The sequence below is a fragment of the Bos javanicus genome, chromosome 4, assembly GCF_032452875.1.
Source record: "Bos javanicus breed banteng chromosome 4, ARS-OSU_banteng_1.0, whole genome shotgun sequence".
Lineage (NCBI taxonomy): Eukaryota > Metazoa > Chordata > Mammalia > Artiodactyla > Bovidae > Bos > Bos javanicus.
The window spans coordinates 54,640,775-54,654,733 of NC_083871.1; the positions used below are offsets into that span (position 1 = coordinate 54,640,775).

Genomic DNA, 13,959 nt, shown 5'->3' on the forward strand with positions numbered 1-13,959 from the left:
AGTGAATAAGGACAACAAACTCCAGAATGTGTTTTTATAACTGTAGCAACAGCAATAACTCCTTGGCAAACTCAAACAGTCTTTCTGGCAACTTTGGAGGTTTTCTGCATTTGTCACTTGAATACAACCACAGAAGGGTTGTCTTCAGACCGCTTTGCTTCCTTCCCTACCATTGTACTACGACTTTGTTTTTAAGGAAGAAATTTCACATGTAACCTGTTTGTGAATAAAATTTCATTAGAAAGTTTTATACAAAACTCTTAAGGCCTATGTATCCTAAATCTTATCTCTACATCATTTGTCCAGTAAGTGAACCTGTGAACTTCTGAAATTTAAGCTAGTAGAATATTATTCTTTCTATTTCAAGAAGATTAGATGAGTTCTCTTTTTGAATTAAAATTACTTACATATGCAAATGTAATACTTTTCTGTATGTCTACAACTGGGTCTGCATATCTGTTATCATTACAGACATCTTTTAAAGTAAGACCTCAAGGACAGGAGTGCTGCTTTACTAACCTGCAGTGGTCTCTGTTTATCACTGCTCTTGGGAGATTTCAATCCACTTGTCTGCTGCTGTAAGAGAAGTTGTCTTGCTGCTTGGAGAGCCTAGAAGTGAAAAGTGAGTAATATCTAAATATTTTTTGAAAGGTAAATTATCAGTTATTCTTTGGTTAATAGTAATCAACTTCAATGTATGGCAATCCCACCCCCTTATCCTCCCTTTCTAGAGAATTATTAAATATTATTTTTCTTCTAATGTGAAAAAAATCACATAACACACATTACACAACTTTATTTAAAATAATAGAGATGAATGTAATCCTGCAAAAAATAAAGTTATTTTGTTTAAAGTGCTTAAAGAGAAAGAAATCATAAACTGCATCAACAACCTCATTTCCACATGGAACTTGTCTTCGAGTGTTCAACCAAAATGCCCAGTCCCTTTTAAATTATCATTCAATTTGCATTTTCATATTACAATTTTGAAGCAAAAGCAGTAGACTTCAAGTGTTACCGGAAGCTGTAATTAAATTTGACAAATCAACATCAGATTATCTTGAAAGTGAATTAATAAGGATTTTCACTAAAGATTAAAAACACTTTTTTTGTACTTACAATTCAAGGGGAAATCTCTCCTTTGACAAAATAAAGTGCAGTTTTAATACCAAATAAAATTGAGTGGTTTTCATTTGCATTCTTAGCAAAATCAGAGAACAAAGAAATTACCACTCAACCAATCAGGTTTGTTTCTATGTGTGACAAAATACCAATCAAAATAGAAGATGTTTTCATTTATTTTTATGTTTTCTGTCCCACTCAGGAAGATAAAACTTAACATAAGGAATTAATGTAAGCATATTATTTATTAGAGGAGGGACAGCTTGGTGATTGGACCTTATAAACTTATCATATAAAAACTAATGTCATACAAAATACATATTGAGATGTTTTAAAGGTAGCAGTGTAAACTAATTAAAAAAAATTTTTTTTGAGAGCCTCTACAAACTCATTGTTTTTGTCAACAACTGAGTTCAATGAGCACTAGATAATGAAATTTTTCAACACATAAAACTAAAATAAATCATTATCCTACTTTGTTATTCACTGTTTTAAGGTACAAGGTAAATTTTTCCTGATGGGAACAATATCTTAGATCAATATTCTTCTATAATAATTCAGATTCTAAGCTGATAAAAAGTACAAATTTGATTGGAATCAATGAGCTGGTTTTTAAGAGAGTTTCTAGTATCCATGACAACAGTTGCTTTGACAAGATGTGCATATGGCATTACACTGCCAGCTGGTGTGAACAATGTTTGAACTACTGCATTGAGATGCTGAGCAAACAGAAAAAGTTGCCACGTCTTAACCCTCAGGGAAGGCAGTCATCCCCTGATCAATTATGAAAAGACAGAGAGAGGGCTGCTACAGTCTGGCTCCAAGCAAGTTTTCTGAGAAGGCAGGCAGACATAGAAACCAAAGTAAACAAACTGAATGCCCTAGCACATCTCCTAACAACATTGATTTGCCTTCCCATAGCAGGATCTGGCATAGTTTGTCAAGCACACTTTTTACATTCGGAGACACACTCATTCACAACAACTTCAATTTGCTTTTTTAAATTTTCAAGTAATTACAAGTCAGCCTAAATATTTCTAAGGCTAGCACATTCCAGTGATCTCAGGCAGTTTTATTATAAAGTTCAACTGGAAAAAATATCAAAGAAAAATTCCATAAATACTTCATTATCACAAAATTCAGTTTAAAAAATTTCAACTTGATATTCTATAAATATAGCTTTCTTTCTTTTTTTCTTTAACGGCAGTTCATTTTTTTAAAAAGACAACTGTCACTTTTCAAATGGAAATTAATATAGTGTGATTTAGGCTACATCTATATGAAATTCTCAAGATCAAAAAATCCACTATTTTCCCCTTTAATGCCAAAAGTCACACACAGTTTGCCTAATTTTTTTTCTAGAAGTTCTATTTTTGAATTTATTAGTTTATTTTGTGTATATATATATATATAAACAGTTTTATATAGTTTATATTTAATTCCATAGACACAGCAACACATACATATTATTCTTAAGTCAAGTCGCTCAGTCGTGTCCGACTCTTCACAACCCCGTGGACTGCAGCCTACCAGGCTCCTCCGTCCATGGGATTTTCCAGGCAAGAGTACTGGAGTGGGTTGCCATTGCTTAAAGACTTTTTAATGAATATAGTTCACAATCCTGGAATCATGAATGACTAGGACTAAAACCGATATTACAAGTCATCCAATCTGACTCCCTCATTTTAGCAAATGAGAGAAATGAGGCCTAGAGTAATCATGTGCTTTCAAGGTCTCCTGGCTTCCAGGTCAGAGTGCATTCTAGTGTGTCTCTGTTGTCAAAGGAACTGTCAGAAGGCAATGAGCAAAACTCTGGTAAAGAAGAACAATAAGTAAAGGAAAGGACAGCTCTGACATCATAATAAATCACTTCTTTTTTTAAAAACCTGTAAAGAAACCATATGTATTTATCAGAACTTAAAAGGGAAACTATATAATCTCCTTATAATTTGAATCTGTGTTTGGTGGCTCAGATGGTAAAGAATCTGCCTGCAGTATGGGAGACCCGGGTTTGATGAGCGGGTTGGGAAGATTCCCTGGAGAACAGAATGGCTACCCACGTCAGTATTATTGCCTGGAGAATCCCATGGAGAGAGGAGCCTGGTGGGCTACAGTCCATGGGATTGCAGAGTTGGACACGACTGAGGAACTAACACTTTCACTTTCATTTTGAATGGAATGATCACAGAATGTATATGGTTGAATGGCATCACTGACTCAATGGACATGAGTTTGAGCAAACTTCGGGAGAGAGTGGACAGGGAAACCTGGTGTGCTACAGTCCATGGGGTTGCAAATAGTTGGACATGACTTAGCGACTGAATAACAACAATATTGTTTTTAGGGCTAAGTGTTTCCATCAACCTTGACTTAAATTTCATTACATGTTCTACCAATACCTGATGGAGCTCTAAACTATTATAAAATTCTAATCACTTAACAAGTTTTTACTAATAAAATTACTGAAGAATCTAAAACTGGACAAAACTTTAGAAATTGTTTAGCCTAGCTTTCACATTTTGTAGACAGATAACTGAAAAACCAATATTACAATAATACGACTAAAGTCACAAAGCAGCAGCAGAGTCTGGCAAAAGCTAAGGCCTTTGTCTCTCAAATCTAGAAGGCGATCTCCTTCACAACCTTGCATTGTGTTCATTCAACTCAGTCTAAACATGGAACCCAACAGAGTACATAATACCCAGGGCCTATAGAAATACATTAAAATAGATATATTTAGAATTACATGTCATGAAAATATTACTATTAAAAATGTACATCATTTTTAAAGGAGTCATAATAAAAATGGAATACCACAAAATAGCTAGCTAAAACATGCTTCTACTTTTAAAGTACCTTGGTTTGCATATGCATTTATACTTATCTTTAAAATAGTAAAGAATCATCTTTTAATACAAACTCTTATGAAAAAGAACTACTTGCTTATATCAGCATTCTTTTAGTAGTAGTAGAGACTGCTATAGTAAATATAAGAGATGGGAGGACAGAAACAAATCCAAGAGATCAGGAATGATTTAAAACTCATAAGCTGAAATCTTTGGCAGTTTGCATTCTAACTGCAGGCATCACATGATATTTTTAATTCCAGTATTCTGGATAACATTTTAGGACTGAATTCAATAAACAAATGTTCAAAGATATTTAGTTTATCTTTGCAGTTTATTATTGTAGCTATTCAAATGATGAAAGATTATGAGATAAAATACTGCCTTCAATATATGGTGTTAGGTGTCAAATTATATAGAATATTAATTTTAAAATTGCTTGTCCACTTTAATTGATTAATAGAAAAGAGCTCTTCATTAAGTTCTATGAGCCATTTAGGTATTTATATAATCACCCTTTGTGAAACAAAAAAATAACAATAATAATTTAGAATAAAAGGCAAAGATGCTTGCAAAATTTCCTTTAATAATAACTGAGTCTGATGCAAATGAATAACAAGAAAGGTTTCCAGTGAAGTCAAGCCATATCTAGTTTCCGAAAACACATTTGTTTTGAATTAAGGGTGCACTTCATTTAATGCAGTTATCTAACTTTAGCAAAGCTAAAGAAAAGATAGGACATTTTAAAAATTAGAATCAGAATTAAACTAAAATCTTTATAATAAAGGCATACTTTTTGTTAAGCTGCAGAAGTGTGGGGATGTATATGTTTTCCAGAATATACTGCATTTTCCTATAAATGTTTATTGCAAATATCATTGCTAATAGTTACTGTGTAATTTCAAACAAACAAAAAATTTGTGAAGCGAAGTTGAAGCATGTCACTCTTATAAAGTAGTAATAACTTTAGTTAGTTAGGATCACTTAGACAAAGAGTAATTCTAATGAGTGTGTCATTATGAGAATTAAGAGTAAAAAAACTTTGTGACCTGCCAGATCAATATTTTTTTTTTAGTTCTTGAAGAATACTGACAACTTTTACCAGGAGTAAAGTGTTTGAGAATAGCTTAGAAACACCCAGTGAAACCAAAAATGTTAAGTACTCTCAGGTTTATAAATAACTTCTTTTTTTCCAAAGTAAATATATGTATATTTTGGAAAAAACAGACATCGCTCATATCTCTCCTCATAAAAATAGGAATGCTTAACCTATCAGCCTGTTGCATTTGAGACGTTAAAATGAAAAATGACATCTACGCCCATTAATATCTTCAATGTATAAACAGCACAGCGTGACACATTCTTGAGAGCTGAAGGCTACAAAATCTCTCTGAAACATAAATAACAAAGCACTCAGAAGCATATTTGATGTTGATATTCATCTCTGAGAAAAACACTGCTGCCTAGGCTTCTTATGAAAATAGATGCAGCCCAAATGGATCTCCTGTAATTGGTTTCAGATAGCGAGGTCAGAAGAAATATGATACAAGAAACGATTATGTGGAACAGGCGAAACAAGAATGTTTACACAGGCACTCCCTACTTAAACTGACAAGGGGTGTATACTTTGCAGATAACCAGAACCAAAAAAATTTTGTCAGTAGGATACCCAGAATTTTGCTCCTCACACTCACATATTTTAACCTTTAACATATGATATTTTTAACATGTTACTTTGAATACTCAGCATATAGTAAGTTTTCAAACTATTTCATTTTTAAATTATTTTCACAAGTGTAGTTGATAATGAGTAGATTTCAGGTCCTTCCACAAAGGAGACAAATTCCAATTCTGTTCGGCCTTTCCTCCCATTATGTCCCCACTAAAGAGAATATACTGATAAATGTAATCTGAAGTCTCATAATGCTATTTAATAGAAGAAAATTAATCATCTAATTGTCATAACCTATTTTCAAACAGCAATCTATCAGAGTGAAATTATGTATCTGTAGCGATTGACCTTTCATTTTATCATGTCTGATACATAATTAGACTAAGTTTGTTGGGGAAAAAAAAGCTAATTACTAGAAAATACATTTTTTAAATAATTTTATTTCTGTGTTACAGTATATTTTAAATAAAGTTAAAGAATAAATGTGTGGATATGTTATGTTTATGTTGTGGACCACTATGAAGGCCAAACTGAGAAGCTACAATTATTTATTTTATGTTACTTAATAAGGGTGAGTAATTAATTGTAAAGCATCCTATTTACCAATCAAATGTCAGGCTATAATAGCTTAGCATTTATGATGTGGATTCAAAGAGGAGAAAAATAAGGTATTGAATACGTTATGGAATGGATCCACAAGTCATCCTCCAAAGTTCCAACAAAGTCCTTAAGGTTCAGGCCCAAACCCAATACACAGTATATTCCAGTATGGCTCCAAACTGCCAGATAAGCTGAGATACTCTTGCATAAAATAAATCTGTAAGTTAATAGTAACTAATGGCTAAGACAGGGTTTGTTTTTTCAGGTCTCAAATCGTACACTCAGTTTAATGGAATGAACGCATTCTTTTCCTCTGAGCCAGCATTCCACAGGCTGCAGTAAACAATACCAAGTTATGTGGTATTCATATCCCTATTTCCTTCTTTATTCTGCTGCTAATGATAATAAATGGCTATTGAAACACACAAGATACACTAATATAACCTACAGCAATACTAAATGCAATTCTTGTTCATATATTAGAAGTCTGTCTAAATTCCCAAATATGAAAGGTAAAGATGAATTGGAGCTAATTTTAATAAAATAGTTTCACAACATCTCTTTTTCATGGTACATGTTCCAGGAACTACAACAGTTTATGTGTATTCTTTCAGTTATTTCTCTCTCTGCTATAAAATATTTTATTTTATTTTTTCTAAATGAATTTGGATTTACTTTTTTTCTCCCATACCATCACATTTCTTTTTTCTCATTATAAGGCTAATATCATCTTTTGTTTGGATATGGATTGAAGACTCATTACTGCTATATTGTTGTAATTTCAAATTCCATATTAGAGATGAACTGAAAATACATGCTACTAAATTATAGTGTAATACCTGAATACCATATTCTGGATTCCCTTTGCAATTTAAAAGTAACATTGCAAAAGAGGCAGAATTTAGGAAAATATCTGTAAGAATAAAATACATCAACAATTACTTGTCATTCAAAAAAACATTGCAATTGTGTCCCATGTACAAAGCAAATAACTAAGAAGCATTGCATGCTTGCAGAGGTAAGGTTTGATGTGTCATTGTTTCTACCATCAAAGAGCTTCCTGTCTAATAATAGTAAACATGTATTGTAATATCAAAAGCCATAGAAAAGATTTTTAAAACATTTTAGGAGTTCGTTAAGTAGAAGAGATTATTTTCAGTTGGGGAGATTAAATACAGCTTATGGATATATGACATTTGGGCTGAACTTACATAACAGACAGTTCATCTTTTGGAGATGACAGAAAGTGATCACGTTTAACAGAAGCAAAGAACATGTAGGGTCATACACAGTAAAAAAAAATATAATTGAATGTGGATAGAACATGTGCTTAATTTAGTAGTGTTACCTCATGGGAAGATTTACTGGAACTCATTAATGAGTATAACTAAACAATAACCAGCAAAGAGACTAGATATATTTAGCAGGTAAGGGCAAATGTTGCTGAATCTGGAAATGATGGGATGTGCCTGGCCAAGGACAGTACTGAAGTCATGGATTGAAGGGAGATGAGAAGTGATAAAGAGAGTAAAGAAAGATACGAGGTAGAAAGACCAGTTAAAAGGTATGTGCATACGTGCTCAGTTGTGTCTAACTCTTGGCGAACCCTTGGACTATAGCTTGCCAGGCTCCTCTGTCCATGGAATTTTCTAGGCAAGAACTGTGGAGTTGGTTGCCATTTCCCATGCCAGGGGACCTTCCCAACCCAGGGATCGAACTCACATACACTGCATTGGCAGACAGATTCTTTACTCTATCCACCTATAAGAGACAGTAAAATTAATAAGAAACATTTTAGTTGAAAACAAGAATTATTAGAGAAACTGTCAAAAAGTGGCAGAATTTAGTAACTGGGTTCAAGATAAAAGGTAAGGAGGTAAATGATGACTTCAAATGTTTGAGTCAAGGATCAAGTTTAGCTGTGTCACTATTGGAAAAGGGGAAAAGCAAATATGAAACACGGGCTTTGGAAAGAAGATGATGCTGGTTGACTGCTGGCAGAATAACCAAGTGAAGATTTCTTTAGTTGATTAATAATGTTGAGCTCTAATGCTGACAGTGATCAGGCTGACAACAGATTCCTAAAAGTAAGAGATAGATGGTAGTGAAGACAAAAGGAGATCATCAGGTTTTTGGAAAAGAGAATGAAGAAAGAGGAAAAGCCCAGTCCAAAATTTGGGGAATATCACATTTTGTCTAAAGAAAATGAGAAAATAGTGAAAAAGGAAGGCAATAAATGGTAAGGAGAGCACAGTAATAGAAGTCAGGAAGCTATCTACAAAATGTTGAACACAGAATTACCATAAGACTGGATATTTCTATAACTAGGTATATACCTAAGAGAAATGAAAACTTATGTCCATACAAACAGTTGTACATAACAGCTTTATTTATAAGAACCAAAAGATGGAATAAAACCAAATGCCCTTTACCAGATGAATGGATAAACAAAATTCAGTCTATCCAATAAAAGTTTTCCAAAACATGGATGAACCTTGAAAACATTATGCTAAATGAGGGAAGTCACAAACACTATACATTGCAGGATTCATTTATATGAAATGTCCAGATTAGGCAAATCCATAGAGACAACAAGTAAATTAGTGGTTGCCAGGGCTTGGGGGAAGAGGAGAATGGGGAGCCACTGCTAATGAGTATGGGGTTTCTTTTTGTGATTATGAAAATATTCTGGATTGAGACAGTGGTGATTGTTGCACAACTTTGTAAATATACCAAAAGTCACTTAAACTGTACACTTTAAAAGGGTAAATTTTATAGCATGCAAATTATATTTTACCAAAGCTGTTATGTATTTAAATAAAAGGACTGTGATGTCAACTCACGGAAGTTGAGTTGATATATCTCAAGGAAGCTGGAAGAAATAAAAGAGGAAAGAACTAAAAGAAAAGAATTTTGAAGGGAGAAAATAATGTTCTGAAACCAAAACTTCTAAGAAGCTAAGGAATGACGAAACTCCTTGTTGATCTGATAGTGTACATGTGACCTATCAGATATCAGTTCCCATAGAGCATTTTTAAAGCAGAAGTTAGATTCGGTGAGTTGTTGGGAAATCAATGGGAAAAAACCATGGTCATGAGTGAAAGTAATTCTTCTGATAAGTTTTGTGAAGACCAAGATAAAGAACTATAGTTTCAGAGGTCTTGTTTGTTTGCTGTTTGTTTCAAATAAGCAAAACTCAATAATGAGCTAATTGGGAGAAGTAGAAGCTATAACAAAGATTAGAGAATATCACTGGAGGAGACAAGCTCAATCAAGGAGCAGATACAGGTAATAGTCTCTGGGGAGAAGAAATGCATTATCCCCTGAAACTGGCTGAAGAAAACAGATGAGAGATAATTTATTTGCAGAGGTAGAAAGAGTTCACACTGGATGGTCTCAATGAACTCAAAAAATAAGGAAGTGTAGTTATCTACTAAGAATGAAAAAAAGATTGGAACTGTCAGAGAAGCAAAAGTCAGGAAGCTTTTCTATCATTGTTCTGAGAAATACAGACTGTAGAGTAAAACCAGATATTTAAGATGTTAGAGTATGTGCTTCTACATATACTGATGACATGTAGATACATGGCTATCTTCTAGAATGTTGCCTCCAGAAGTGAATAAAGGGCTGTGTACTTTTCCGCTGCTCTAATTTAGTATTATCCTACTCAATCAGAATCTTTTAAAATTCTTAACCTGGCCAAAAGCCATGGAAATTTAAATTATATCAAGTAGAAGAGAATGAGTCACTTAAAATATATGTAATGTTATTATGCATCCTAACAGTTATCTTCAGTTTTTCAGTTCACTTAAGTCGTCAGTCATGTCTGACTCTTTGCAACCCTGTGGACTGCAGCATGCCAGGCCTCCTTGTCTACCACTAACTCTTGGAGCTTGCTCAAACTCATGTCCATTGAATCAGTGATGCCATCCAACCATCTCATCCTCTGTCATCCCCTTCTCCTCCTGCCCTCAATCTTTCCCAGCATCAGGGTCTTTTCCAAGGAGTCAGTTCTTCACATCAGGTGGCCAAAGTATTGGAGTTTCAGCTTCAGCATCAGCCCTTCCAATGAATATTCAGGACTGATTTCCTGTAGGATTGACTGGTTTGATATTCTTGCAGTCCAAGGGACTCTCAAGAGTCTTCTCCAACACCACAGTTCAAAAGCATCAATTCTTTGGCACTCAGCTTTCTTTATAGTCCAACTCTCACATCCATACATGACTGTTGGAAAAATCATAACTTTGACTATACAGACCTTTGTCAGCAAAGTAATGTCTCTGCTTTTTAATATGCTGTCTAGGCTTGACATAACTTTTCTTCCAAGGAGCAGGCATCTTTTAATTTCATGGCTGCAATCACCATCTGCAGTGATTTTGGTGCCCAAGCAAATAAACTCTGTCACTGTTTCCATTGCTTCCCCATCTATTTGCCATGAAGTGATGGGACCAGATGCCAAGATCTTCATTTTCTGAATACTGAGTTTTAAGCTAGCTTTTTCACTCTTCTCTTTCACTTTCAAGAGGCTCTTTTGTTCCTCTTCACTTTCTGCCATAAGGGTGGTGTCATTTGCCTATTTGAGGTTATTGATATTTCTCCCACCAATCTTGATTCCAGCTTGTGCTTCTTCCAGCCTGGCATTTCGCATGATGTACTCTGCATATAAGATAATAAAAAAGCATGGTGACAATATACAGCCTTGACATACTCCTTTTCCAATTTGGAACCAGTCTGTTGTTTCATGTCCAGTTCTAAATGTTTCTTCTTGACCTGCTTACAGATTTCTCAGGAGGCAGATAAGGAGGTCTGGTATTCCCATCTTCAGTTTTTAAAAGACAGCCAAAACAAACAAACAAACAAACCTTCCATTTGCAGTTAGGAAGAAAAGTATATGATGTAATGGTATTGACTCGATTTCAGATGCTATCTTTTTGCCTTTTATTCGCCTTTGAACTTAGAGTACTTAACATCACAACAAGCCTTAATTGTTTCATTTATAAATGCAGTTAATAAATATTTACCTTTGCCTATAGGTGATTTTCAAATCAGAGAAGATAATGCATTCAAAAATATTTTAAAGTATACAGCAGTGTCATTTCAAGTGATGACTTTTGAAATCATATAACTCCCCCAGTGGTATTAGTTATTTCATGTATATGTACTGGTTAACTGTGACTGACTCCTGGTTTTTAGCTTTATAGCAACTTCGCTAAATGTTAAATAGAGATGTACGTGTTTGAACTAATGGACTTGGCACACGGTAACTCCTGAAACTTTAGTTTAATACTTATTCAGTTCTGGGAAATCTATTCAGGCAGAAAAATGCCCCACTGGATGGGAAGAATATCTTATCAACTTCATGTTCTATTATATTTTAAAAAGTTGTCTCTCTGAGGCTAAGTGAAAGGGTTTATAATACTATGAATGTACTGTTCAGCTATATCTTCTCCTCCTCCAGGTCTGCATCACCACATCTGCATACACATACACAATGCACCCTGTGTTCCCAATCACCTTCCCTCAAGGATATTTAAGTATAGTAGGAAAGATAAAACTATATTCAATCTAAGCACAGTGCAAAGCAGGAAGGTGCTGCATGTCATTAAAAGCAAGTACAAAAAAGTAGCTATAGGGGTTCAGTCATAACAAAAAGGAAGAAAGGAAGAACAAATGCTTCTTACGTACTCATCACATGCTAGCTACAATTACAAATCCTAGCTCACATTATCTCACTTCCTTCTCTAACACCCTTCTTTATCATAGCTATGTAAACTGAAGCTCACTCCAAGTAGTTAGGTTATATGTCCAAGCTGTTTCGCACACACTTGAAACGGCATAAGAGATTTGAAAAACTATCTGGTTGACTTTGAAGCTCTTGTCTTTTCCTCAAGGGGTGGTCAGGAAGAGTATCTCATTGAAAAGACTTTTATACAGTAAAAGATTTAAGTAAAAAACTGCTTGGAGTAATAGAACGAAATAAATTCTGAGTCCTAGCAGTATCATTAGTTATGCCAAGTAGAACAACATAAAGAATTCCAAGATCCAGTTCAAATTGTTTTTATTTTCCTTACTTTTCATGAGAAGAATCAGCCATATAAGTTGTATACTAAAGGGAATTTACCATCCCTAAAAGACAGTGACTTTAAAGTTAATAAGCACTCAATTCAGGATGTTGGTTACAGAGAGAAAAAAAATTATTAAAGATGAAAAAATTTTTAAATTATCTGTCACAACCAAACACAGAACAAGCGTAAAACAGTAGGTACTATGTTCTCATGGATTCAGAAGTAGGATTGCCAGATAAAATAGAGGATGTCTGGTTAAATTTGAATTTATTTGTAGTTTTACTTGCTAAATCTGGCAACCTTAGCTAGAAAAGTATTTCAGAAAACATTGCCAAGGTACTGGGATTTTTTTTTTTTTTTTTACACCAAGTTTTTCACTGAAAGATAAATACTATTCATCTTATCAGAGGAAATGTGTTTTAGTCCTAATAAATAATGAAGTCCTCTTAACTATATTTTACAGGTTAGTTAGGGGAGTGAGTTGAGGACTTGGGCGGCTTTTCTATGAGAAAGAATGGTCATGAGACCACTGCAAAAGGCACTGCAAAAGGGTGATCTGGACGATCCGTAGGACAAGTAAGTGAGCACATTTTCAAAACAGCCAGACCAAGCAAAGCAGAGAAAAGTTTGTTTTAGAGTTTCTATCTTAGCTTCCTGCAATCAAGACACAGATAAGAACAATGCAAAACTTTTGTTCTCTATTTACCCTCCCCTCAGCAAGGAAGAGGATCAGAAGCCAGGAACCCCGAGGCAAAGATTTTGACCCTGCTTGGCACCAAGGGGAGGAAATGCTACAGGAGATCTAAAGGAAAGAGCCTTGAGGCAGAGAGCCTCTAAACTAACCCAGAAGCTAACTGGGCCAGTCCCAGAGGAGAAGAGAGAAGGTGACAGCAAAACCATTTGAGAAGAGAGAAGCCTTGATTAGTTCACCTGCAGACCCAGTGAGTTCAGAAGCTCCAATGGAAAACCCCTACAGCTAAAATTTAGAGTGTCCTTAGAAACAAAACGATAGAGTTGCCAAAGAGGCCACAGAAATTCCAAGTTCTAATCCCAGCTCCATTCCAAGTTTCTGTACGGCCTTATCTCTACCAATAATGAACTCTGAAGAGATGCCTTCTCCCCATCAGTTTACAGGTTACTAGTCTTGCAGGGCAATCTAAAGAGTGAAACACAAGACTCCCTGGAAAGAGGAAATGCTTGTCACTGATAACCAACTGCTGATGAAAGATTGTGATTATTCAAAAAGTGTTGATCAATGATTGGAAGAAGGAATATATTTATATTAAAAAATAGTTGGAATTTTATGATTTTAGGCTATATTAACCACAGTGCAAATTATGAAACACATATATACCTGTGTAATACATTATGAAGCTAATTCACAGAGATAGATTTTAAAGATCTTGGGCAAATTCACCTTAGAGAGGAAACCATTTTGTGAGGGTATATCCATTCTGTGTTCCAGCTATACCAAGTTTAGGTTAGATTTTCATCAGCAGTGGAACTGTAGTCATTAACATTAAAATATGCATACAATTGATCTTTAGAATAAAATAAAATATAAACTAATGGTGATAACAGTCATCACCTTAATACATAAATAACTATAAATCCATATAATTTTCATCAGGTCTTCTTGGCTTTTAGGGCTTCC

At 34.5% G+C, this 13,959-nt stretch overlaps 1 protein-coding gene across 11 annotated transcripts in view; it reads right to left on the reverse strand.

The window, feature by feature from the left end:
* The window catches only part of FOXP2 (forkhead box P2), a 668,538-nt gene that overhangs the window by 197,206 nt on the left and 457,373 nt on the right, over positions 1-13,959 (reverse strand). For 10 of the 11 annotated variants that reach the window (XM_061414074.1, XM_061414067.1, XM_061414071.1 and 7 more), the window contains one exon: positions 520-609. In XM_061414074.1, coding sequence (XP_061270058.1) covers positions 520-609 — 90 coding nt within the window. Of the gene's footprint in view, positions 1-519; positions 610-13,959 lie in introns of those variants that run through there. The other variant, XM_061414075.1, reaches the window with a different exon arrangement.